The sequence below is a fragment of the Lygodium microphyllum genome, chromosome 26 (genome assembly GCF_053477565.2).
Source record: "Lygodium microphyllum isolate KBCC chromosome 26, Lygodium_microphyllum_v1.1.10, whole genome shotgun sequence".
Lineage (NCBI taxonomy): Eukaryota > Viridiplantae > Streptophyta > Polypodiopsida > Schizaeales > Lygodiaceae > Lygodium > Lygodium microphyllum.
In genome coordinates, this window is record NC_141160.1 from 117,425,778 (window position 1) to 117,448,347 (window position 22,570).

Below are 22,570 nucleotides of genomic sequence, written 5' to 3' on the forward strand. Positions count from 1 at the left end.
GCGCTTTGCCTTCCTCAAGAGATTGATGGGCGTTGGGATGAGATGACGTCTTTTTCCTCATCCTGTTGTACATGTGTACATATTGTATTGTCTTTTCTTTAGTTTTCTCTCTCACTGGGAAGATTTGCCTTTAAGTGGGAGGTTATTGGGGTTAAATCCGCCCGTGTATTACTATACTGATAGTACCCGCCACTGCACACTGCAGGTGGCAGGCGTCCATCATAGTCACTTATTCTTTATTCTTTTAGTGACAGTTTAAATAAAGGAATGCTTGGCCACACATTGTGGTTGTTGGAATTCCCACTTTTGAGTCTTGCTCTCCATCTGCCATAGCTCTCACAGCCAAGCTTCTTCCTCCTGGGTTCTACTTCCCTTTCAAAAATTTACAAGGAAACTCTTGAGTCAAAAAGGTGTCTCTAGGTAAAAAATAATCTTAAAATATGATGTGTACATCATTTATATCATTTTTTAACTTCTGCCCTTTTAAGAAGCAAGAATCAGAATGATTCTAAAATATTTTCATGTTGAAAAGTCATGAGGGCATTATAGAGTCGTATATTAATGATTGGCTCTGTTTTTACAGAAAATGGAATTGTATTTTTTTAGTTATGAGGATTTTGAGAAAAAGTGACCTTATCCTACAGTAATAGGTGAAGTCTATTGAAAATACAAATACGAGATTTGCTTGATTGTAGAAGATCTCTTATTCTAATATTATTTTGGAATCTCTTTTTAGAGAGAGAGAGAGGTGAGAGAAACCCCTTAAAGGGCAAAAAAGAGAGTCCATATTTCTCCTAATGTCTATGTTCTAAGATTGACTATCATGATACTTTTTAATGTGAGATTGAAATATGACAATTGACAATCACATGAGCTTTTATGTGGTAAGGAGGGAAGGGCAAGATAGAGCACCTTAGTCATAGAACATCAACACATGTATCATTGAAGTTAACTTCAAACTATGGACCTAGCTTCAATTTGAATAATATGAATGCTCACATAATGTGAAAGGTAGCCTAACTTGACATGGTTTATGCATGCATGGTTGGATGGTGGAGTGTGCCCAATGCAAGTACTATCTATTTAGTCTTTGCTTGGTGAATTATTCAAGGATCTCGTCACTTCTAGTTAACAGGAGCTAAATGTCTTATTGTAGAATACAATGGAATGGAGAAAATAAGAGGTGCCTTGTAATGAGAAGTTGGAGGAGATACAATGGTAATTAGTGTGATAGTGTTTTTATAGAAAGATACCACTCTAGCAACGTTCTCATAATTTAGTCACATATATTAACATGGATTATAGAATAGCATACACGGTCTTTCTCACATCTAATGGATGACCTAGTGATATGCTTATCAGTCATCATGGTGAAATATTACCTTCAATCAATATGAAGAAGCATAAATCTCTTTATCCATGGGATGATGTCACAATGGTAACACAACATTAAAATATATAACTAAAGCCATGTATTTGACTTTTGGTTACAATTTTAGTTGGAGAAAAGGTCCCCTTAAATCAAAGAGATATTTTTTTGTTATTGCTCTAGATGTGACTGGTTTTGCAAAGTGAATATCTCTCAATCCAACCATTAACTTTTGAGGTAATAAAAAGACAAAATGTTTTTCTTTGTATGTACTACGACTTGACTATTGGGATTGTCTTGATCTAATCTCTAGAACGTTTTGCACGGCCATAAAGTTAGTTGGTCACCTAATTGTAGAAATCTAGGACTACACCTATCTACCTACTTTGGGAGTTGAATAACTAGAGCTATTGTTGTTAACTCGACATGAATTGTGAAGAAGACTCATTTCTCACATTATTGACCACCTAGTTACCAAAGGTTTCCCCTAGATTCACCCATATTGGAGAGACATATTAGCTATATTGTGTAACTAGAATGTAGTCATCGATAATTCTACATTATAGATGTGAGCTATCGAGAGTATGGAGTGGTGTTGAGTGTACCGCACACTCTCGACTTTGTTTGAATTGTAACATCAAAGCTAGTTGAGCTCCTTAGTGTTAGGTATTGGTTTTTGAAATGAGCCTATTAATTGTACTTGGTAGTCATAGCTGCTTCATAGCTGCCACTTCTTTATTGAATGAAGTCTACTATTGTTTTTTGTACATTGTCATTGTATTGCAAGTTGCTATTCTATCTCATTTCCTATTTCTCACAAAAATTTCTTGTGGCGGGTTTATTAAGATCTAGCCTAGTGTAGACCTTTTGTATGTGAAAATCCCCATTCATTGCATTGCTTGTTTGATGTTGGAAATGGCACCTAGAGTATGTTGCCTGCATTTAGAGGGAGACGAAAAGCTCAATGGCACCAACTATGCCAATTGGAAAGTGAAGTTGGGGTTACTCCTCTTCTTCCAAGATTGCTAAAAGTTGGTCTCAACAATGAATAAATAAAAAGAAGATTAGAATTTTGAAGAAGAATTGGCCAGATGGGACAAAAAGGCCTTGTTTACTATCCATGTGATGAAGCTGATTGACATTCTCAACCATCTAATGAACATGACAACATCTAAGAAAGCTTGGGAGACCTTGAAGAAACCATATGGACGAAAAAGTACATCAAGGCAAATAGCATTGAGAATTGAGCTGACCAACACAAAGAGAAATGAAGGAAAGTGCCATAGAGTTCATCAAAAGAGTCAAGGATTTACATTGGCAATTGATTATTATGGGAGATAAAATGATCAATAATGAGCTGTATATAATCATCATTCATGCTTTGAAGGAAGGATATGAAGGACTTATCTAAGGCCTCTTCATTTTGAGACAAAAATCCCCACTTGATGAGATGGAGCATATTGTTAGAGTCTAATACCAAATATAAGTAGCTATCAAGAACATTCATAATGGAAGCTTTACAAGTACTTCAGTCAAGCACACTTGATAAAAGTATTCATGGTTTGAGCTAGAAGGCACAAAGGACATGAAAGGATATGTTTCACAAGTGATTTGAATTTAGAGAGTGACATTTGAAAATGGATTAAATGAAAGCTAGTTTGTATTGTGTCACATAACAAGGTAATTAGTGAAAGAAAGATGTATGGGATGTTCAATCACTTGAGATAATCAATTTACAAAGTGGTAAGGAATTCTTTCCACAAATTAGAGTTGGATTGATTAACTCAAGTGCTTTATAATAATAAAGAAGTTCAACCTACCTCCTTTCTTTTGAATGACAATAACCCCTTGCAAGACTAGGTCAATACCAAGCCCATCAATGAATACAATGATGGGAGAGTTGACATTAGGGTTCAACATGTGGATTGAATGTTCAAATTTTAAAAAGTTTAGAAGCTCGTAGATAACTTTGCTATATATTGGTATTGGTTTGCGCATGGATGTTTCTCTTCGGGCATCTCATTTAGGCTATTGGATTCATGTTTCTCATATCTTGGCAAGGCTATTGGTAGGAATTGATCGAGCCCCTGTAATAAAGTTTTATCAAGCTTTTTAATGAGAATAGTAATGCTTAAAATTTATTCCTATAAGATGGTTGGTTGAGTTTTCTATTACTTTTCCTTTTCGCGCACGGGTCTCACGAGATGGATGGGAAGAGTTGATGGAGAGTGGAAATAAATATCATCTTATAATGTGTTTTTTGGCGGATTGCAATGACCAAATTGCCAATCAAAAGTACGTTGAGCTTGGGTAGTTCCTAACACAGTGAGAAGATGAACACACATATCTTCTGGATGGGTTTCAAGGTTTAAGGGCATGTAGAAGAAAGTCCAAAGGTTCTTTAAAGTGTTGGGGTTGCATTGCATTATCTCAAAGAAAGAAAATATTGGCTAGCCTTAGAAGAAAGACAAACGAATAACCTTAGAAAGTATGTACTTGTTTGGGTTTTTAGACCTATCCATTTTTGCAGGATGCACATATGCTTCATGGTTTAGTATGCATAGAAAATAAATAAATCAACGTGTCACCATGTTTATTTGGCAAAACTTATTAATATCCATGCTCCTACTATGAGGGTGAATGGCAAAACTTATTGATGTCCAAACTCCTACTATGAGGGTGGTACTTCCCTTAGAGACTTGATCATCTTTATACACAGAGTCTCATTTCAATCTCAAGGTTGGACAAAAGGGGGTACTTAGTTTTCCAAGTGCATTAAAGTTGCAAGGTAACGTGTGAGTTTTTCATTTTAAATATGCTAGACCTATGGCAAAAATAGTGTGAGAAAGAGGTCAAAGCCATGATCCTACAAAATGCAATAAGAGGCTTGGGCAATAATAGACTGATGGCAAAGCGATGATGCTATAAAGCCAATAAGAGGAAATGGCAACAATAGATCGATGGCGTTCTCACGGTGGGAAAGCGTTGGCAAAAAATAGATTGATGGCGATCTCAGGGTCGGGTTACGGGTAGCAACAATGGACGCGTTTGTTAATTAAAAAAAAACGATTTCAGTACATGGTCTCTTTTCCCGGCCCTCCTCCCCTTCTCTCTCTCTCTCTCTCTCTCTCTAGAGGGAGAATTGATGCTCATCGCTCTTCAAGCAACAAGACCATCCTCCCCTTCTCTCTCTCCGCGTCGCCATAGCCTATAGCCTAGGTCCTTCATTGTCATAGCGGCCTAGTAGTCTCTCTCTCTCCCTTGCTCTCCTTCTCATCCTCCGTCTTTCTTCTTTCTCCTCTCCACTTGGAGATCTCAAAGTCTCTCATCCTCCATTCTTGCCGCTTCGAAGTTCTCCATTTCCTCCTCCTCCTCCTCCCCCTTCTTTATCATCATCATCTTCTTCGCTTCCATTTCAGCTCGACCTTGAACAAATAGAAGCGCAAGTTTTGCACAGGTAACACTCTTTTTCTTTCAATCTCTTTGCAACATGTCTTCTAAATCCATGGTGTCCTTACAATAGCTCTATCCTGCCTCGAAGTTTTTTTAAAAATTCCTTTTCCTTCATCTTCTTCAATGTCGTGATCTCCGTCTCAGGAGGCGCGTTTTTTCTCTGCATTACGTAACACAGCTATTGTGCATGTACTCGCTCTTTGCAGCACGATCACAGGCTTTATGTTGTCCTTCTCCTTTCCATCATTTCCAGTACGCTTGTTTTTAGCCAAAATCGTTTCGTACAATCTCAATGTTGTTGATGAAATTCATGGTGGTGTTATACCCGGCGGCAGGACGGCTGGTTGTGATTTGCGAGGAAGGCAACAGGCAGGCCAAGATATACAAACGTACCTACAGCAAGTCCTCGATCCGTCTGCAAAGCAGACCTGCAGATTACCTGTCCCGCTATGAAGCGCTCCAGGGAGGAATACGTGACGGGAGTACCATCTAAGCGGCCAGCAAATATTCGTGCCGAGAAGTATATTTCTCTCTTATTTTGAATGACCTGATTATAGCACTTCTAGTTGGTTAATCCGCTTTCGAAGTTTCTGCTGCACTCTACGTAAAGACGCGGAAAACAAGCAAATTTCGCTCACTCCTAAAGCTTTCGCATTCAGACCATCAAGTTAGTTTTGGAGGCAGCTAACAAGAAAATAGCGCGTTAGCGCGTTTCAAGCTGCCTGTTGAACCAAGCGTCTTCCAGTGTTCAATGAAAAAAGTACTGACTTTGAATCTAGTTAAATTGTGCAGTTCTTTGAGTTTCACCCGCTCTGCTACGTTAATGCAGTTCTGGTCCTGTACATGCCACGGGAATGTCTCAGCCACAGGCAACAGATAATGCCTTTTTGTACCTCAGATCAGTGAAGGACACATTCAAGGACCAACAAGCAAAGTATAGTGAATTTCTGGATGTGATGAAGGATTTCAAATCACAAAGGTGATTAATTCTTGCATTTACGCCGCTTCTTTCAGTGTATAGAAGCCTTAACCTTCATTATTGTTATATGGCTGTTGCCCAGGATTGATACTGCAGGAGTGATTACAAGGGTAAAGGATCTGTTTAAGGGACATCGGGACTTAATTCTTGGGTTTAATACATTCCTCCCCACTGGCTATGAGATTACTCTTCCACCTGAAGAAGAACATCCAAGGAAACCAGTAGAATTTGATCAAGCAAGAAATTATGTTAACAAAATCAAGGTGATCTGGTGCTTTTAGTTGTTTTTCCACTTTCTTACTATCCTCTTAAAATATTAGAAGTCACAATGCTGTTACTATCCTCGGCTGGAATACCAACAGAATGCTCCTTTTTCCTGTATCCAGACTAGGTTTCAGCACGATGAACTAGTATATAAGGCATTTTTGGAAATTCTCTATAAGTATCGGAGAGGGAACAAGACCATAAGTCAGGTTTACCAAGAGGTAAGGAACATCGCCTGTGCTTATGGTGCCTATCTAGTTTCACACAGTGTACAAAATAACTCGGCAAACTATCACCATCAGAATTCACGTGAACTGGTACATTGAGTTTTGGGATAACTATATCCTTAGAACCTGGTATCCATATTTGATAATACAGACATAAATGCTTGGGGAAGTATCAATGCATTTATTACATGCAAACTGCAACAGTTCCGTTAAAAACTTCATATTTTTGTATATTTGTTCACTATGTGAGATCAGTGAACTGCATGAGATTGTGCAACAGTGTAGCTGTATTTACAAAGTTGGTGCATTGTTCTTAATTTATTGTGATTTGTAAGGAATCATCTCTTATTCTACAGGAATCTTTGTAAAGCTGGTGTCTATTAGTAACATTGAGAATGTGGTTATTATTGGGTTTCCAGGTTGCATCCCTCTTCAGGGAGCACCAAGATTTGCTTCAGGAGTTTACCAACTTCCTTCCTGATCATGGAGCTGTTACGGGTCCATCTCCAAAAGTGTCTGGGAACTCAATGCCTCATAGGGATGATAAGGTGTTGGTCTCAAAAATTAATTACAAAGCTCTCAAAAGCCAGATGCTCTAGTTGACTTTTGACCACTCCTTGCTTTGCACTTAAAACTGACCTGCTTTCTTGCTGTGGTGCCATTTTAGAAAGGGAGAATGGTTGGGGCTCCGTCAGATCATGATCGAGATTGCCATTCATCTAAACAGTCTGAACAAGATCATACTGAGCACGCGGGCAGAATTGACAAGGAACAGCGAAAGAAGGTGGATAAAGAGAGAGAGAAAGAAAATCATGACAATAGAGAGAAAAATGGAAGGCACATAGAGGACATGGAGCTAGAGAGAGATTTTGATGGCTCTCAACAGATTTCGAGCAAGTGCAGGTTGGCCTCGAAAGCAGATGACTTTGTCCATAAAAAATGTGAGGTCGGAGGAGGTGGTTTCATGCAACACTCTGTCCCTGTGTTGTCTACGGAAGAAAAGAAGGCACCAAAATGTACGTGCAAACTGGTATCATTGTGTTGTGTTTTGACTGGTCTTGATTGAATGCATGTATCTGCTATCTGTATCAAGATGATGGATTTGATGAATTTCCCACTATAGCCAACCTTTCACTTTTTTATCACTTGGTTCTTTAAGCTCATAAGGATTTTTCCTGCAGTTCTGCAGAAAAGATTTTCTTTCTTTGACAAAGTGAAGAGCAGGTTGCGTAGCCATAAGTCTTACCAAGAGTTTTTGAAGTGCCTGAATTTATACAACAAAGAAATCATTTCTCGTGCGGACCTGTACAAGCTCGTAAGTTATTCTCTTTTTGAAGCTTTTTTGATAAAATAGCTGGCTGCAGATCATCATAGAAACAGCCAGTACTTGAAAGTGTACTACTTTCCTAGGTTTCGTTAATGATCATTGCTCTGGTGGAAGGCATTTACAACTTTCAGTGCATGCTTGTCTGGGGATCATTTCAGTGACCTCATATAGCTGTGCTTTCTTGGGATGTAGGCTGCTTGTTTATGACACACAGCTGTGTATTTGTTCCTCATGCCAGTTGCTGGATTTGATTGTTCTTCAAATTTTCAGGTTAACGATCTCCTGGGAAAGTATCCAGACCTGGTTGAAGGCTTTGATGAATTTTTAACATACTGTGAAAGCCGTGGTATGGTGTGTATTTTTGGAGGGTACTTGCATGAAAGAATTTGACAGTCATAATTCTCTAACTTTGTTTATCTTGCAGAGGGATTATTTGCAGATGTTTGTAAGAAAAGTAAGTAAAGTTGTTTAGGAAAATAATACTGGTCTTGAGCTTTACTGATGCAAATATTTTGTTGTATGACTTATCTATTGATGCATGTAGAGTTGGTCGATGGGCCTGTCTTAAATATGAAGGTTGATAAGGACAAGGAAGAGCAAAAAGCCAGAGAAAGAGAGAGAGCAAAAGATGGAGGACAAGAAAAGGATAGAGATCAAGACAAAGCTGCATCGGGTAACTCTAGGGAGCCACCTAATCACAAAGCCTCTTTACCTACAAGTAAAGAGAAGTTTATGAGTAAGCCCATCTCTGAGTTGGACCTCTCAAATTGTGAGAGCTGTACTCCAAGCTATCGGCTTTTACCCAAAAACGTGAGTTTTCTCAAACAGATGTTGTCACCTAGCAGATGTTTGAATGTGATTGCTTCAAATTACCTAGTCCGTGATGTAAGTCTCCATGTTGTGTAACCGAGAAATTCTGTATAAAGTTGCCCTCTCCATGGACAGCTCTAGATTTGGCAACTTCTTTCTTCAACGTTGATGGGTTAAAACTCCCAAATGACACTAAGTCTAAGTGCTCTCATTGTTGGCTTGTATCCCCAAAAAGAAGAGGTGCTTTGCAAAAGTTTAACTGCTTAAAGCTTTTGATTTGGACCTACTGTTCTTTTGTAAGATTCACTCTGAAAGAATGCCTCCTTTGTGTGTCCCAAAGCCAGTCATTTGGCTTGCAGTTAAAAAAGAAAAAAACAGGATTTGTGGTATGTTACTTCTGTTCTGTATTCTTGGTATTATAGAGGATAAGAATGCGTGTTGATTGAGAGTGTAGCACTTCACAAGTGTAATATATTGGCACACAAGCTAGGCACAAGAAACTTGAAGTGCTGATAAAGAGATTCTTTGTACAGTGTTACTAGTTTCACATTGTTTGGTGCTCATGTTTTGTCTGATAGTCTCTTGTTTTACTTCCACAAGCAGTATCCAAGGCCAAAGGTAAGTCATCGGTCAAAGTTGGCACATTCTGTTCTCAATGATGTTTGGGTCTCTGTGACATCTGGAAGTGAAGACTACTCTTTCAAGCACATGCGAAAGAACCAGTATGAAGAGAGCCTGTTTCGATGCGAAGATGATAGGTAGGAGGTTATAATTACAAGGTGCAGGAGTTTTTGTGGAGTTGTTGGACACCATTGTTCTTAACTATCTCTCTGTTCCATTTTGTCAGGTTTGAGTTGGATATGCTTATAGAATCTACTGCTGTCACCATAAAACACCTGGAAGAAATGATGGAAATGATACAGCAGAATGGGAAGCAGCAAAAACAATTACAGTTGGAGGAGTGTTTGACAGGTTGATTTAGTTCATGTAATGTAATTGTGTGCAATAACGTGTTACAGCTTGTTTTATAGGCTTACAAGTTTGCTATCATTTTGTAGCTCTGCATATGCGGTGCATTGAACGCATCTATGGTGATCATGGATTTGAAGTGGTCAGCAGTTTGCAGAAGCATTTACCACTTGTTTTACCCATCATATTGAGCCGTCTTAAGGGAAAGCAAGAGGAGTGGTTAAGGTTTCAGATGGACATGAACAAAGTCTGGAAAGATATTTATCTTAAAAATTATCACAAGTCGTTGGACCACTCCCGACAACAAGATAAAAGAAGTTTAAGCAGCAAAGGTAACTTAGCTTTTGTAACATGCCATGACTTGGGTATTGTTGCTATACAGAGAAGGCCCTGTTATGCTCAGGCATATCAAAATTGCAGAGGTGCATGCATAGCCTTTGTGCATTAGACCCATAGAAAGGATTCTGCATAGTTGAAACCTGAGCTGACTGTGACTGCTAGGCTTGCAAGACTACATACTTTGTTTGCATTGTATGTTGCGCTTTTATTTTGAGTCATGCATATTATAGTGGGAGATTTGGTTTTTTTTTGTGCCCTTTCTGTTTGGAATATCTACTGCTAGAAGTGGATGCCACAGGAACATTTCTTCCTGCTGTTTTTACCTGGACTCCACTTCAATTTTAGGCATATGACAATGATTAGGATAGATTTTGTTTGCTTATTAAAGCGAATAATTTTTGCAAATTGTTGACAAGCTGAAAATAAAATTTAACTGCATGTGCTAGTGGCTATGTAAGTATTTTGCTCCCAAGACACAAATCTTTTGTGCAATTGCGGTAAAGAATTGCGATTTTAAATGGTTTGTTGTTGTTTCCCTGTGAACAGCATTATTGGCGGAGATCAAGGAGCTCAATGAGAGAGAGAGGAAAGATTATGATGCTGTCTTAAGTACTGTTGTTGGAGGTGGAAGACCTTCAATACCTGAATTAAAGTTTGAGTATCGAGACACCTCGCTATATGACGATCTGTACCGTTTTGTGAAATACTCAGCTGATGAGATGTATGGAAGTTCGGAGCAGTCTGATATAATCATGCAGTTATGGACAGATTTTATAGAACCATTTTTTGGGGTACCTTCTCGACCTCATAATCCAGAGGAAAATGAGGAGCTTCTAAAAGCAAGTACTAGCAGCTCTAAGGAAAATGGGCTGAGCAATGGTGATAGCGATGGTAGTGCTGCCAGTCATGGAACTATTATGAATAAACAAGTAACATCAACTATGAAAATGAATCAGGGTGTTTTTGAGGTTCACCAAGATGATGCTATGATGGACTCTCCCATAGTTGAATTAGAGGGCATTAACAGATGTGCTGCTGCTATACCTACCTCAACAAGTTCAGAGGCTGGACCTCTTGATAGTGTTAGATCAGGTAAGAGGAGAAACATTGCTTTACCTTTAGAAACTGCACAAGAGAAGAAGCAGAAGCTAGTGTCAAATACATGCATGTTAGAGTGTCATGATTCCTCAGCCTCAAAGGGCACCAAGTGCATCGAGAGGCTGGGGAACGAAAATTCTAATCCATATGGTCTAGCAGTACGACTGCCGAGACCATGTTCTCAGGCCTTTTCAGGTACAAAGGTCAATGTGATGATCTTTCACATTGATTTGTTCTAGCAGTTGCAGTAAAGTTTGATATCTTTGTTCTGTTTTCCTGTCAAGGTGGCACAACTTCAAGACCTCGTCATGGGAGCCCTGATAGAGCGTTTCCTATCCTGGAGGTATGTCTGCAATTGAAGGCATTTCCTATCTTTTATCTTTTTGATTCCCCCTCAAAGTCCATGGAACATTTGATAAAGGAAAGTTGTGAATTAAACAATTTGGCAGATTGAAGGCACAATGTATTCCAGGGTAGGGAGAGAGAATGAATTGTCAAACCTTACACTAGATACTGTAAAAAAGATTGAAAGGGAAGAGGGTGAATTGTCACCCTCATTAGAACTTGACCAAAGACAAGTGTACTGCTCTGGAGATAATCTTACATGTATGACAGGCAACAAAATTGCATATGTATCAGAATCTGATATGCACAACCATGTCTTAGATGATTCCCCAGAAGCAGGGGCAGAATGTGAACATGATGCAGATGCTGATGATGAAGGGGAGGAGAGTGCACAGAAAGCAAGTGAAGATAGTGAGAATGTGTCAGAACCTGGGGAGGAGGTTTCTGCTATGGAGTCAGGAGATGGCAAGGATTCACCTAGAGACCGTGAAGAGGATGATGATGAGGATGAAGAAAGAGGCAAGAAAAACAAAATCCAGTGTGATGCAGGAGAGGTCCCAAATGCACATGAAGGCAAAACGGAAGGGAGCTCTTTGGCGTCATTGGATAGATCAGTAATGTCATGCAGGCCTATTTCAGTCTATTGTCCTTCCATTCCCCCAAATTCAACCTCAAATGCTAAGTGCGGTGTTTTTTATGGCAATGACACTCTGTATGTGCTTTTTAGGCTTCATCAGGTAATTTTTTTGATTGTCTTTGAGCTGAGTGAAGGTGGGTATTTATCTCCACTGATATGATCAACTGAGTTGTTCTTGACTGGTTGTTCAACTTTCCAGACGCTGTATGAACGTTTACTTTCTGCTAAAACACATGCAAATGCATTGGAGCAGAAGTTGAAGCCCAGTCAAGTTTCTGCTTTTCCTGACCTCTATGAAAGGTGGGTGCTACTTGGTTTCACAAGTTCACATATTTGGTTGGTCTTGCAGTGATGGTTACTTTGAAGTTTTCCCTCATTACTTTCTAGGTTCATGCAAGCATTGGAGAATCTGCTAGATGGATCAACAGATACTGCAAAGTTCGAGGATGAGTGCAGGGAACTTCTTGGTACCCAGTCATATGCTCTTATTACTTTGGATAAATTGATCTTCAAACTTGTCAAACAGGTGTTTATTCTTGAGAACCTAATATAGAGCTTCCACATGTTTTTCAGCATAGCTGGAGCCTGACCACGTTGACTGACTGCTGGAATGCATTGTGTAACTTTTGCAGCTTCAAGCTGTAGCATCAGATGAGATTGCAAACAAGCTTATTGCTTTATACTCCTATGAAAGATCCCGCTCGTCTACTAAGGGTCTTTTGGAAGGCGTTTATCATGCAAACACTTGCACAATCACACATGACGAGAACATTTACAGATTAGAACATGTAAGCAGGTCTTCAAGTTGTATCTCCACACATGTACATCATTCTTGCCAGCTGGTCAAGATTGGTACTTTATCTGTGCTTTTAGTAAGTTTTGCACGTGCGTAATTGAACAGTTATTAGATTCCAATCAGCTTAGTATACAATTGATGGAGGGTGGCTCTGAGAAACTGGAGGTTGCTGGAAGTGCCATTGACTCAAGGTTTTTGAAGTATTTGAATAGCTTCTTACTTGCAGTCAAAGATTTGAAAGGAAGGCCTCCTGTTTTTCTTTTGAGGCAAGATTCTCAAGCATGCTCTCTCTCTCTCTCTCTGTGTGTGTGTGTGTGTGTGTGTGGAGACATCCCTTTTACTGTTGGAAGTTATAAAATTCTTTTTGAGATTTCAGACAGCTTCTTAGGTTTTGAATTTTCAACTTTTCTGATACATGTGTGTATACTGGAATTGATCATAAACATACTCTATCAATGTCCAAAATATACTCAAAACCTGACGGTGGGCATTTGAGGGTTCTCGACATCTTAAAAGAAAAAACAATTGCCTGCAGATAACTTAAATATGAATTTTAATGAGCTCTAACTAATAGGGCTCTTGTTGAAATGTTGCAATGTACCTTCATATGGTGTGTTTACAATATTTCAGTTTTTAGAGCTCCCACTATGTTTGGAATTTTCAATTTGCTTGTTGATCTTCTTGTTGTGGTGCACAATCTGTATCTTGGACATTTAGCATTTCTAGTTTTAGTATGTTGCAGAAGAGTTGCCCATTCTTAGCGGTATGCTACAAAGCTCCCAATGGTTGATCACATCTTTTGAGATTTGATAGGCTTTTTGTGCTAGTATCTTCAAAAGAATTATGCTCATATGTCCTTCATTGACTGTTCACATATGAAGTGGGATTGAAGTGAGGCTTTGTTGCATTTAGGAAACACCACCACACCCATTGGTAGCCATGGCTTGATACATCATATCATATTTACCCTTGTCTATGGTTTATACTTTAGTCTATGTTGTGTTTTTATGTAAATGGACTTATGCTATGGGCAGTTCTTGATCAAGCGTGGCTTGAAAGGACTCTCTCATTCTCTCATTTGCTGATCATGCTCTATTGTAGTATGGAATTTTGTCAATATAGATCTGTCCTGAAGATTTGCGCCATGTTTCTGCTTCATTTCTGTGCTTATTGTAGCAGTATTCTTTGTCTTTTGTCTTTATCATGTTGTGATACATGATATTCTCTCATGGTTCTATGAAGTTATTTTGTGTTTCATACTTATTTCCTGAAGTAGTAGGGCTATGTTTTGCAATACCTATAGTAGTATGCTACTTGCATATAGCAAAGCGGCCCTATTATGTAGCATGCATCAATTAGAGGCTATAACACCTCGAAGATCCTGCCATTGTTGTCCTGAACCTTTGGTATGAAACTCAGTCAAAAACGACTTTGTTTGATGAAAGAAATCTGAATTTATTGTGAATTTTTGAAGCAGAATGATGCAATTATCCTTTTCTGTTTCTCTGGTTTAAAACTCCATAAAAAATGACCCTGTTTCAAGACAGAAATATGAATTTTCTGTAAAGCCTGAAGTAGTAAAACCTTTCCTGAAGCAAGAAGATGCTGTTCAAAGGCTTAATTCTACATTTCTGTTTGTAGGATGATGCAGTTACGTTTCTCTATATTTCTGGTTTAAAATTCCAGCAAAAGAGACATTCTTTATGCAAATATTCTATTTTCTTGCAATTCTTGAAGTAGTGGATTCCACAAAATTGCAAGAATTGTGAGTAAGGCAACAACAATAGCAATTACTGTAGAATGAAGGAGAAGAAATAGAAGAATCTTCATTCATGGGTGAGCATAGATTACCCACATAGAGTTTTCAGAATGCAAGTATCCTTGCAGGGATAGTGGAGAAGAGAAAGTAGTATGTTTTGTCTATTCTACAGAGAGCCTAGATTGGTACAACGGAAGGAATGCAATACTGGACTAGATTGATAAATATCCTAAATAATCATATTTGTTTTGAGAATTTTGGTTTTTTGTTCAAGATATCTGAATGAGGAAGGTTTTTGTTTGTCTAGCCATTTTAGCAGTTTTTATTACAACAACAGTTCTTTGCTATCCAAAGCCCAAGTAGTGGTAGATCAGAAGAACATGTTTAACGACCTGCAATATGTTTTCTTTTGAATCCTTTAGAGTTCTAGTAATAGCACCAAATTTGAAGTATGCCCTTCTACGGCAAGAAGCAGAAGGAGTAGTGGCCCAAGTATGGAGGAAAGAAGTTGGAGTAGCAGAGGTAGAAGATTGATGATGGCATTTTACAACCATCAAGATGAAGAAGAAGATGTAGATGAAAGATTTGAAAAGAAGAGGAAGAAAAAGCTCACATGTGGTGGAAAGAACATACGTAATGTTGAGTGCGTTATTTGAACAGAAGAAGACAAGGATAAAGATCATACTTGTTTGCGAGTACTTGAAGATTTGTACCTTAGCTTTGTTTATGATCATGATTTCTATGGATGGTTTTTTATGCAATCACACTCATCAACATGTTTTGGGAAGAGTACACATGGTGGCAAATTTGTAATGCAAAGCCTAGAAAGCATTGAGGTTTATGTAACCTTTGAGTTTAATACAATGGGAAAATCCAAAGAGACAAAAAGGTGTAAAGTTTGCTTCGGCATGGACATACCTCAAAATGTTGTCCTTATGTTTATGAGCCTTGCGAAGAAAGTAAATCATGCAAGTATTTTTGCATGGTTGATTTATACAAAGAGTTCAATGGTATTTGTAAGAAGTTTTCAATAGCAGCAAAAGGATTTAAGTTTCAAGATGGATAAAGTTTGGGGAATGTTGATTTCTTTTGAGAATATACTTTATGATGCTTATGAATGGCATGATGATCATGAAGGCAAGAAAGTGAGGTCTTGTTCAAGGGTTAAGTATGTTGGGAGAGTGCTTATAGCAGTTGAAAAGCTCAAGGAAAGATATGAAGATGTTTTGGATTCAGATTTTGAATCAAGTTCAAGTGATGAGGATGATGGTTAGTGCTCTTTACCTATGGTTTTGCTGAAGATTGAGGTAAAGAAGCGAGAGAGGATAAGAGCCAAGGATTCTCCAGTGCCTCAAACCTAACAAAGGAGCTTACCAACAGGAGAGTGGAACATTGCATATCTTGCATCAAAAACTTGAAGGTATTTTTCATATTTTCGTATCTTTTAAACTATCATAATTAATCTTCTATCAGCTTTACTCAAGATGGAAGGAGGAATGAAGTTGTCGACAACAAGGAGAATAATCAGTTAGGTGATTAAGAGGATAAGCTATGCATTCAAGAAGATGCTATTGTTATGGATGACAAGCTTGAGGATAATGATTTGCTCAATGAACATGTTATTATGAGCGATATTCTTGGTTCTTTTATTGCTTTTGAGGAAGATAATGCAATTACTAAGTTTGATTTCGGTGAAGAGGCTTTGCAAGTGTTTGAAATGTCTCTACCCATAGGTCAAAATGCACCATCTTTGGATGTATTTATTTAGGATACACATGTTTCCAGCATCCCAATTGCCTTTTCTAGTTGTAAATTGGAAATATTTAAATTTAATTATACTTATATGGAGAAATTGTGCCTTGGAATGGTTTTCGCAACAAAGAAATCTAGGCACTATATTGTCTATGAGAAGATGGTATTTTTTATGAAGGCAAAAGGCATAAGACTATTGATAAACAAGTTGCAGTTGCCTAACCATTTAGCAAAGTGGTTAGTCACTTTGGAGGAGTTTCATTATGAGATTAGGGTAAGCCATCGAAGCTACAAGGGATTGTGGAATGTCTTACAAATTTCAAGGAGCCAAAGGAAATTCAGGCTCAAGGAAGTGACATTGAAGGTTTATTCAAAATTGATACAACTTCCATCCCCTCTCGATATGCAGCTATAACATATTATTTGTGTGTAGGAGAGGTTGGGGCTCCTCTATCAAAGTTGAAGAAAAAAAAGATTTAAGTAGCAAGTACTATTTCAGGTCATTGTGTTGTTCAATCAAAAGAACAAGTCAGTGTTTTGTTGTAGAAAACCGCAATTCCATTGCAGGAAATTGTAAATCCATTGTAGGAAATTGCTAAACTTATGTAGAAAAGAGATAATCTGATGCAAGAAAGCAGTAACCTGATGTAGAAAAGTAGTGGTTTGGAGCAGGTAATCAATACTTCCATACAAGAAACTCAAGATATTGATGAAGAAATTCAAAAAGTGTAGGATATGCAACAAATTGAGACTAAAGAGGTTTTAGAGAAGGCTAATCAAGAAGCAATAATTTATGCAAAATTGAAGTTGAGCAGACCATGATTGGTACTACATTGCCTATGCAAGAGTTAGTAGTTGAATGTCAAGAATTGTATGATTCAGTTAGTTTATATGGTTTTTTTGAAGTCTTGCACAAGGTCTATTCAATCAATCAATCTCCAACTTAGCTGATTCAATGGCTTTCTTTTGAGCTTGAAAAGGAAAGGAATGGAACAAAAATTGCAGCAGTTGAAGCTTTATGTGTCATTAATAAGCTTTCGAAAGAGAAAACATTGCTACAACAAGAGGTTTTTGAAATGAAGAATGTAATGAATTTGCAAGTTTCTCACTATGTTGAGGTTACTAATGCTCTTGAGGAAGTTATTTTGCAAAAGGATAATGGAATTGTTGATTTACATACTCAGTTTGGGATTTTCTCATATTCCAAGTCAGGGTGTCATTATTGAGAATTTATATACATCAAATGATGACGTTGTTGATGTTTACGTTCGGACTCATATTTCCGAAGTTCTTGAGGACTTTGATTGGTTTATCATTGAAGTTGAAGCATTTGGAAGTATGCAAGTACCTACAGTGGATATTTATGCAGTTCATATTGCAATAGGAATGGCTGATGTTGTTAATGATGATCGGTTTTTGAGCATGATAGTGATGGTTTTGAATGAGCTAGATGCTAGTTGCAGAACTATGTTACAGTTTTTTGTATTAAAGAAGTTTCAAGTTCTCTATTCGCAATGTATCTTTTCAAGTCTACAAGAGATTCCAGCAATTAAGAAGTCCTACAATTACTACAACAATCTGCAATCCTACAATTCCTATAGTAGCAACTAGCATTCTTGCTATTCCTAAAGCGGCAACCAGTATTCTTCTTGTTCTTACAACAACAATCTACATTCTTGCAACTCCTACAATAGCAAGAAGTGCTATAGCAAGCTAAAATACAACAATTACAATAGAAATTTGAAGATCAATAGTCTCAAGAGCTTGAAAACCAGCATTTACATATTATATTAGTTTGGGTTGATGCTCGCTCGGAAAGATTTTGTGAATGATCTAATGCAAATTGAAGTCATAGAAGATTATGATGTAGATGTTAGAGTGATCGATGTGGCTACTCTTTACCATTAGAGTAGTGATTTACTTATTCTATTATAGTTATATATCTTTATTCTCTATGATATATTGTGGATGTTATTCTACTTGATGGGTTTTCAAACTTGGGCATGTTGAGATTGTAAAATTGGTGGGACGAGGTATTTTCATTTTAGTAATCTTGCAGGGAGACATTATCAAGCATGTAGTAAATGGTTTTTTGCTTAGAATATTAATCCAACTAGATCATCATGACCACAAGAGTGATTCACAAGTTTAGCATGAAGTGGAAGTTGATTTCATTCAAGTGACCATTGTAGTCTTGCAAGTAGGATTGTAGGGTTCAATGGATACTTATGTGGTAGTGTAGAAATTTCAAAGCATTACCATAGTTTTGCTTGCGGAAAGTGTAGTTTTCTCTCATTTTGAAGGATTGTTTTTGAAACTTGTTATTTTATGCTGTTTTGGAAGATAGTACAAGTCAATTTAAGGATTTCCTTAAAGCCTCCATCGTGCAAATGATGCATGTACTAGTTGATTATGAGATTGAAGCTTTCAAATGGCAAGTTGATGAATATGGTTCCATGCTATAGAAATATAGGATTTTATCAAGTATTTTCAAAGAATGGACAAGCAACATGCGGGGTAAATTTCAATATAGCAAAGTCAATTGGTTGTTCAAGACAATGCTAGGTTGAGAGCTAAGAGTGTTGCTGGATGCACAGATTGAGCCCTTAATGTAGGAGAAGGACTCTTTGAAAGAGAGAATTGATATGTTTCAAAAGGAATATATGATAAAATGGTCACGGCTCTTTCTAATTTACAAAGTGATAGTACAGTTGGAAAGGTTGTTAGTATGCATGCTTTGGATATAGCAAAGTTGGATATTGATGAAGTACTTTTAGACATAAATTGGCAGGTTAAGATAAGGGAGCTTACCCCTGGAAAGGTTCATGAGATGGATATTGTGCTATTATTCATACATGAGCCACATGGAGGTGATTTACCTCATGAGGGTTCAGGCTGTGATTCTCATGGGATTCATGAGCATTGTAGTTCATGAAGTGCTTGGAAAAAGTGTCTGTGTTTTTGTATCCCATCATATTATGGTCTATGTATAAGCCTTTGTTTTGATGATTCTCTTGAGTGAGTCATGTACCTACCTGCATTAGAGTGCTACGAGTATCCTACTAGAGAGGCTCTACTCATTGTTTCTTCATCTGGATTATTTTGAAGTGCAAGGCTTTGAGTAAGGCATAACTATGTCTCACTTGATTTGTCTACTTTTTGGATAAGGCATTTGACTTTGAAAGGGTTCGAGTCATGGCTGTACCAGCCATCCATTGGGTTGTGCTAGCTATATTTACCCTTGTCTATGGTTTATACCTTAGTCTATGTTGCGTTTTTATGTAACTGGACTTACAAGATCATGTGATTAGTGGTTATGGGTAGTTCTTGATCAAGCGTGGCCTATAAGGATTCTCTCACTCTCTCATTTGCTAATCATGCTCTGTTGTAGTTTGGGATTTTGCCAATACAATTCTGTCTTGACAATTTGCACCATGTTTCCACTTCATTTTTGTGCTTACCGTAGTAGTATTCTTTGTTTTTTGTCTTTGTAACACTATCGTAAATGCTTTACGGTATTCTCTCATGGTTCTATGAAGTTATTTTTGTGTTTCATGCTTATTTCGTGAAGTAGTAGGGCTATTTTTTGCAATATCTGTAGTAGTATGCTATATTTTTGCACATAGCAAAGCAGCCCCATTATGTTCTATGCGTAAATGGGAGGATGTAGCACCTACCACACACACCACCACCACCTTGAAAGAAAAAGGAAAAAAAAAGAAAAGAAAATATCTACTAAAAAAAACCTTAATATCTACTCAAAAAAACCTTAGTAAAAAGAGTCCAAGGAAAACTCTGATCAAAGCCTTGTAGAGCAATGGCACAACACAAAATTACAAGAGAGTGTTTGGTATAAGGCTGTGAAAAGCCTATCTAGAGGTCTATAATGCTAAACTATATAACTGGATTGTTTATCATATCTGGAAATGGAATGGATGTGCTTTTTTTATCCTTCCTTTTTGTTATATACTTCTTAGCCTTTCTAGAAGTCCCTTATAGGGCTAACTTTGTGCTTTGCCATGGAATATTTTGTGTTGTGGAGATTTATTAATAGAATCATTTTTTCCTTTAACAAAAATGTATGCTCCCTTTAGCTAAATAGTTTTAAGGGAGTATCGAGAGACGAATCTAAGCGATGTTGCTTGGCACTCCCATGGAATGGTACGGGGTTTGTCACTTGGTGTTCTTGAGTCCAATGTTCGCGGTCGAACCCACTGGGATCGATCTGAAATTTGGATTTCTAGTCCCCTAAAACGGCATGAATCGGGGTTCTAATCTAACAATTTCTAAGGGTCGGACATCGCTAAAATCTTGTGTGAAGCCTCCCAGTTCTCTAGGACCACCCTGTCGTAAGGCGGACCCGTCGAGGGTTCCGTCCACCTGCTTCCCTCATTAGACGTTCTTTAGTTATTTAATTAGATCCTACTACAATTATGTGTGATTTAAAATTAGCTTTCTAAATTAATCCTTTTAGGGAACAGGGTTTGTTTGCGTAATTTATAGCACAAATATGAATATAGAGCAAGTAGTCCTTTTGACAAACAAGTTCAAACAAGTTTTTAAACTTATCTTCAATTTAATCTTTGCCTCCTGCCCATATAGGAGAAATTATATGTCCCTTCTGCTCTATAGAAGTAGCTGGTCCAAATCACATGGCACCACAATTTCCATCCTTTATCTAGAATAGGATATTCCAACGCCATAGACGTTGGGGCTGTTGAGAAACCCTTCATCCACAGTTTGTATTTTTGCGTTTTTGCGTTTTGCGTTTAGGGTTTGCAGTCCCAAAAAGGGGTGCCATCCTAGACTGACTGTGCCTATTTATAGGCCACTCTCTTATTTATTCCTCACGGTTGATTCATTCAGTCCGTCACCTCTTCTCTCCAGCCTCTCCACTACCCTCACACCCCTTAAGGAGGACATTGTGGTTCGTGGTTCGTGGCTGTCTTCATCATCTTCCTTGTGCTACGGCACTCTTGTTCCCTTGTATCACATTCACTCCATGATTCAGATCTTCATCATTCCATTCATTAGAGTTTCTTCTCTCTTCTCTTCTCTTCTCCATGTTTGCTGACTTCACTCCGTGTTCCTTCCCGCAAACCCTACTGTCTCGCTCGTATGTCATCTTTTGACATGGTATCAGAGTTGGATCTACTCTAACAACGGCAAAGATCCTCCACTCCAATGATGGCAGAGAGTGGTGGTGGGTTCGGCATCCACTTCTCTTCTTCCGCTGCATCAAATTCCATGTTTCAGGTGTTTTCAGCTTGTTGCCCACACCCCTTTCGCGGAGGACATCGCAGTCTCAGCTGTCCCTTGTTGTCATCTACAGTCTGGCGCCTGTTTCCAGCCTTCCACCCGCAGTTTGTAGCTATTTACAGCAGAGCGACTGTTACTGATCACTCTCCATTCAGAAAACAATCTCGTTTTTGCAGATTTTAGGTATTTCAGCTTGCTGCCCACATCCCGGACACGGAGGACATCGCGATCCAAGGTGGCCATTGCTGTCTACAATAGTTTGGCACCTGTTTTCAGCCTACCACACACTTTTCGGAGCTGATTTCAGCATACTTATTGTTGCTGGTTTTTCTTGCGTTTTTAGTCTTTCTCTCTCCTCACCTGCGTTTTTCTACTGGTTGCAACCTCTTACTACTGGTTGCATCCTCCTCCCACTTACAACTCACTTCTAGCCCTTCCACTGCCCTCCTAGCCCTTGAGGCGGACATTGTAGTTCATGGTTCGTGGCTGACCTCTTTCTTCTTCAGCAAGTCACACTGGTACCCATGGCTTCTTTACCAACAGATGACTAGACTACTGGGTGTTCCTACTAGAGCACAAACGGTCATCCCACCAGAGACAGTCGACATCGACCTTTGCTCCCGACCCCTCCAGAGTTTATGCGTCTTCCACCAGGCACTCCTTGTACCACCTCTCCTTTCTGGGCCACAAAGATCGTTCTGCATCAGCTATTAGAGTATTATGATTAAGGTAATAAGCCGCACCTGACGCGCACTAAGTCCTTTCGAGTACATGAAGGCTCTAAGACCTTACGAGGCGATAAGCCTTGCTAGAGACCACCCCACTGTGAGGAGGTTTCCCTCACCCACTTCTGAGTACAGTGGCTTCCACGGCTTACATCTCCTCCATAGTCCATCCTCCTGAGAGCCCGTGACTGTTCCCCACCCTTGGCTCATCCTGAGCCTCCTTCCCCACCCTCTTCCACTCAGGTTCGAGAGGCCACTTCTGGGTGCTTTCTGGCTTCTTCTTTTGAGCACTAGATACCTTCTTCGGCACGACTAGTAGCACTTCCTTCGTCATCAAATGCTTTGCAGTCTATAAGCCATGAGTGGTTAGATTCCCTTTCTCTCTCAGTCTGGGATTCAGAGGGGGATTTTTTTACTTCGCTCTCAGAGGGGGACTTCCAGTTTTTCTTCGGCTTCAAAGAG

The 22,570-nt window shown here is 38.7% G+C and overlaps 1 protein-coding gene across 6 annotated transcripts in view; it reads left to right on the forward strand.

The window, feature by feature from the left end:
* The first annotated feature begins 4,480 nt into the window (after positions 1–4,480).
* Positions 4,481–22,570, forward strand: part of LOC148013735 (paired amphipathic helix protein Sin3-like 3) — a 67,557-nt gene continuing 49,467 nt past the window's right edge. For 3 of the 6 annotated variants that reach the window (XR_015688925.1, XM_087668423.1, XM_087668422.1), the window contains exons 1-21: positions 4,483–4,826; positions 5,158–5,342; positions 5,652–5,801; positions 5,884–6,064; positions 6,188–6,286; positions 6,712–6,840; positions 6,960–7,308; positions 7,474–7,607; positions 7,890–7,965; positions 8,044–8,073; positions 8,164–8,429; positions 9,033–9,187; positions 9,277–9,401; positions 9,488–9,730; positions 10,284–11,030; positions 11,120–11,178; positions 11,285–11,917; positions 12,017–12,117; positions 12,205–12,343; positions 12,450–12,605; positions 12,719–12,879. Coding sequence is in view for 5 of the 6 variants with exons in the window: in XM_087668423.1 (XP_087524549.1) it covers positions 5,272–5,342; positions 5,652–5,801; positions 5,884–6,064; positions 6,188–6,286; positions 6,712–6,840; positions 6,960–7,308; positions 7,474–7,607; positions 7,890–7,965; positions 8,044–8,073; positions 8,164–8,429; positions 9,033–9,187; positions 9,277–9,401; positions 9,488–9,730; positions 10,284–11,030; positions 11,120–11,178; positions 11,285–11,917; positions 12,017–12,117; positions 12,205–12,343; positions 12,450–12,605; positions 12,719–12,879 (4,004 nt within the window). In the remaining variant the exon portion in view is untranslated. Of the gene's footprint in view, positions 4,827–5,157; positions 5,343–5,651; positions 5,802–5,883; positions 6,065–6,187; positions 6,287–6,711; positions 6,841–6,959; positions 7,309–7,473; positions 7,608–7,889; positions 7,966–8,043; positions 8,074–8,163; positions 8,430–9,032; positions 9,188–9,276; positions 9,402–9,487; positions 9,731–10,283; positions 11,031–11,119; positions 11,179–11,284; positions 11,918–12,016; positions 12,118–12,204; positions 12,344–12,390; positions 12,606–12,718; positions 12,880–22,570 lie in introns of those variants that run through there. The other 3 variants (XM_087668424.1, XM_087668425.1, XM_087668426.1) reach the window with 3 other exon arrangements.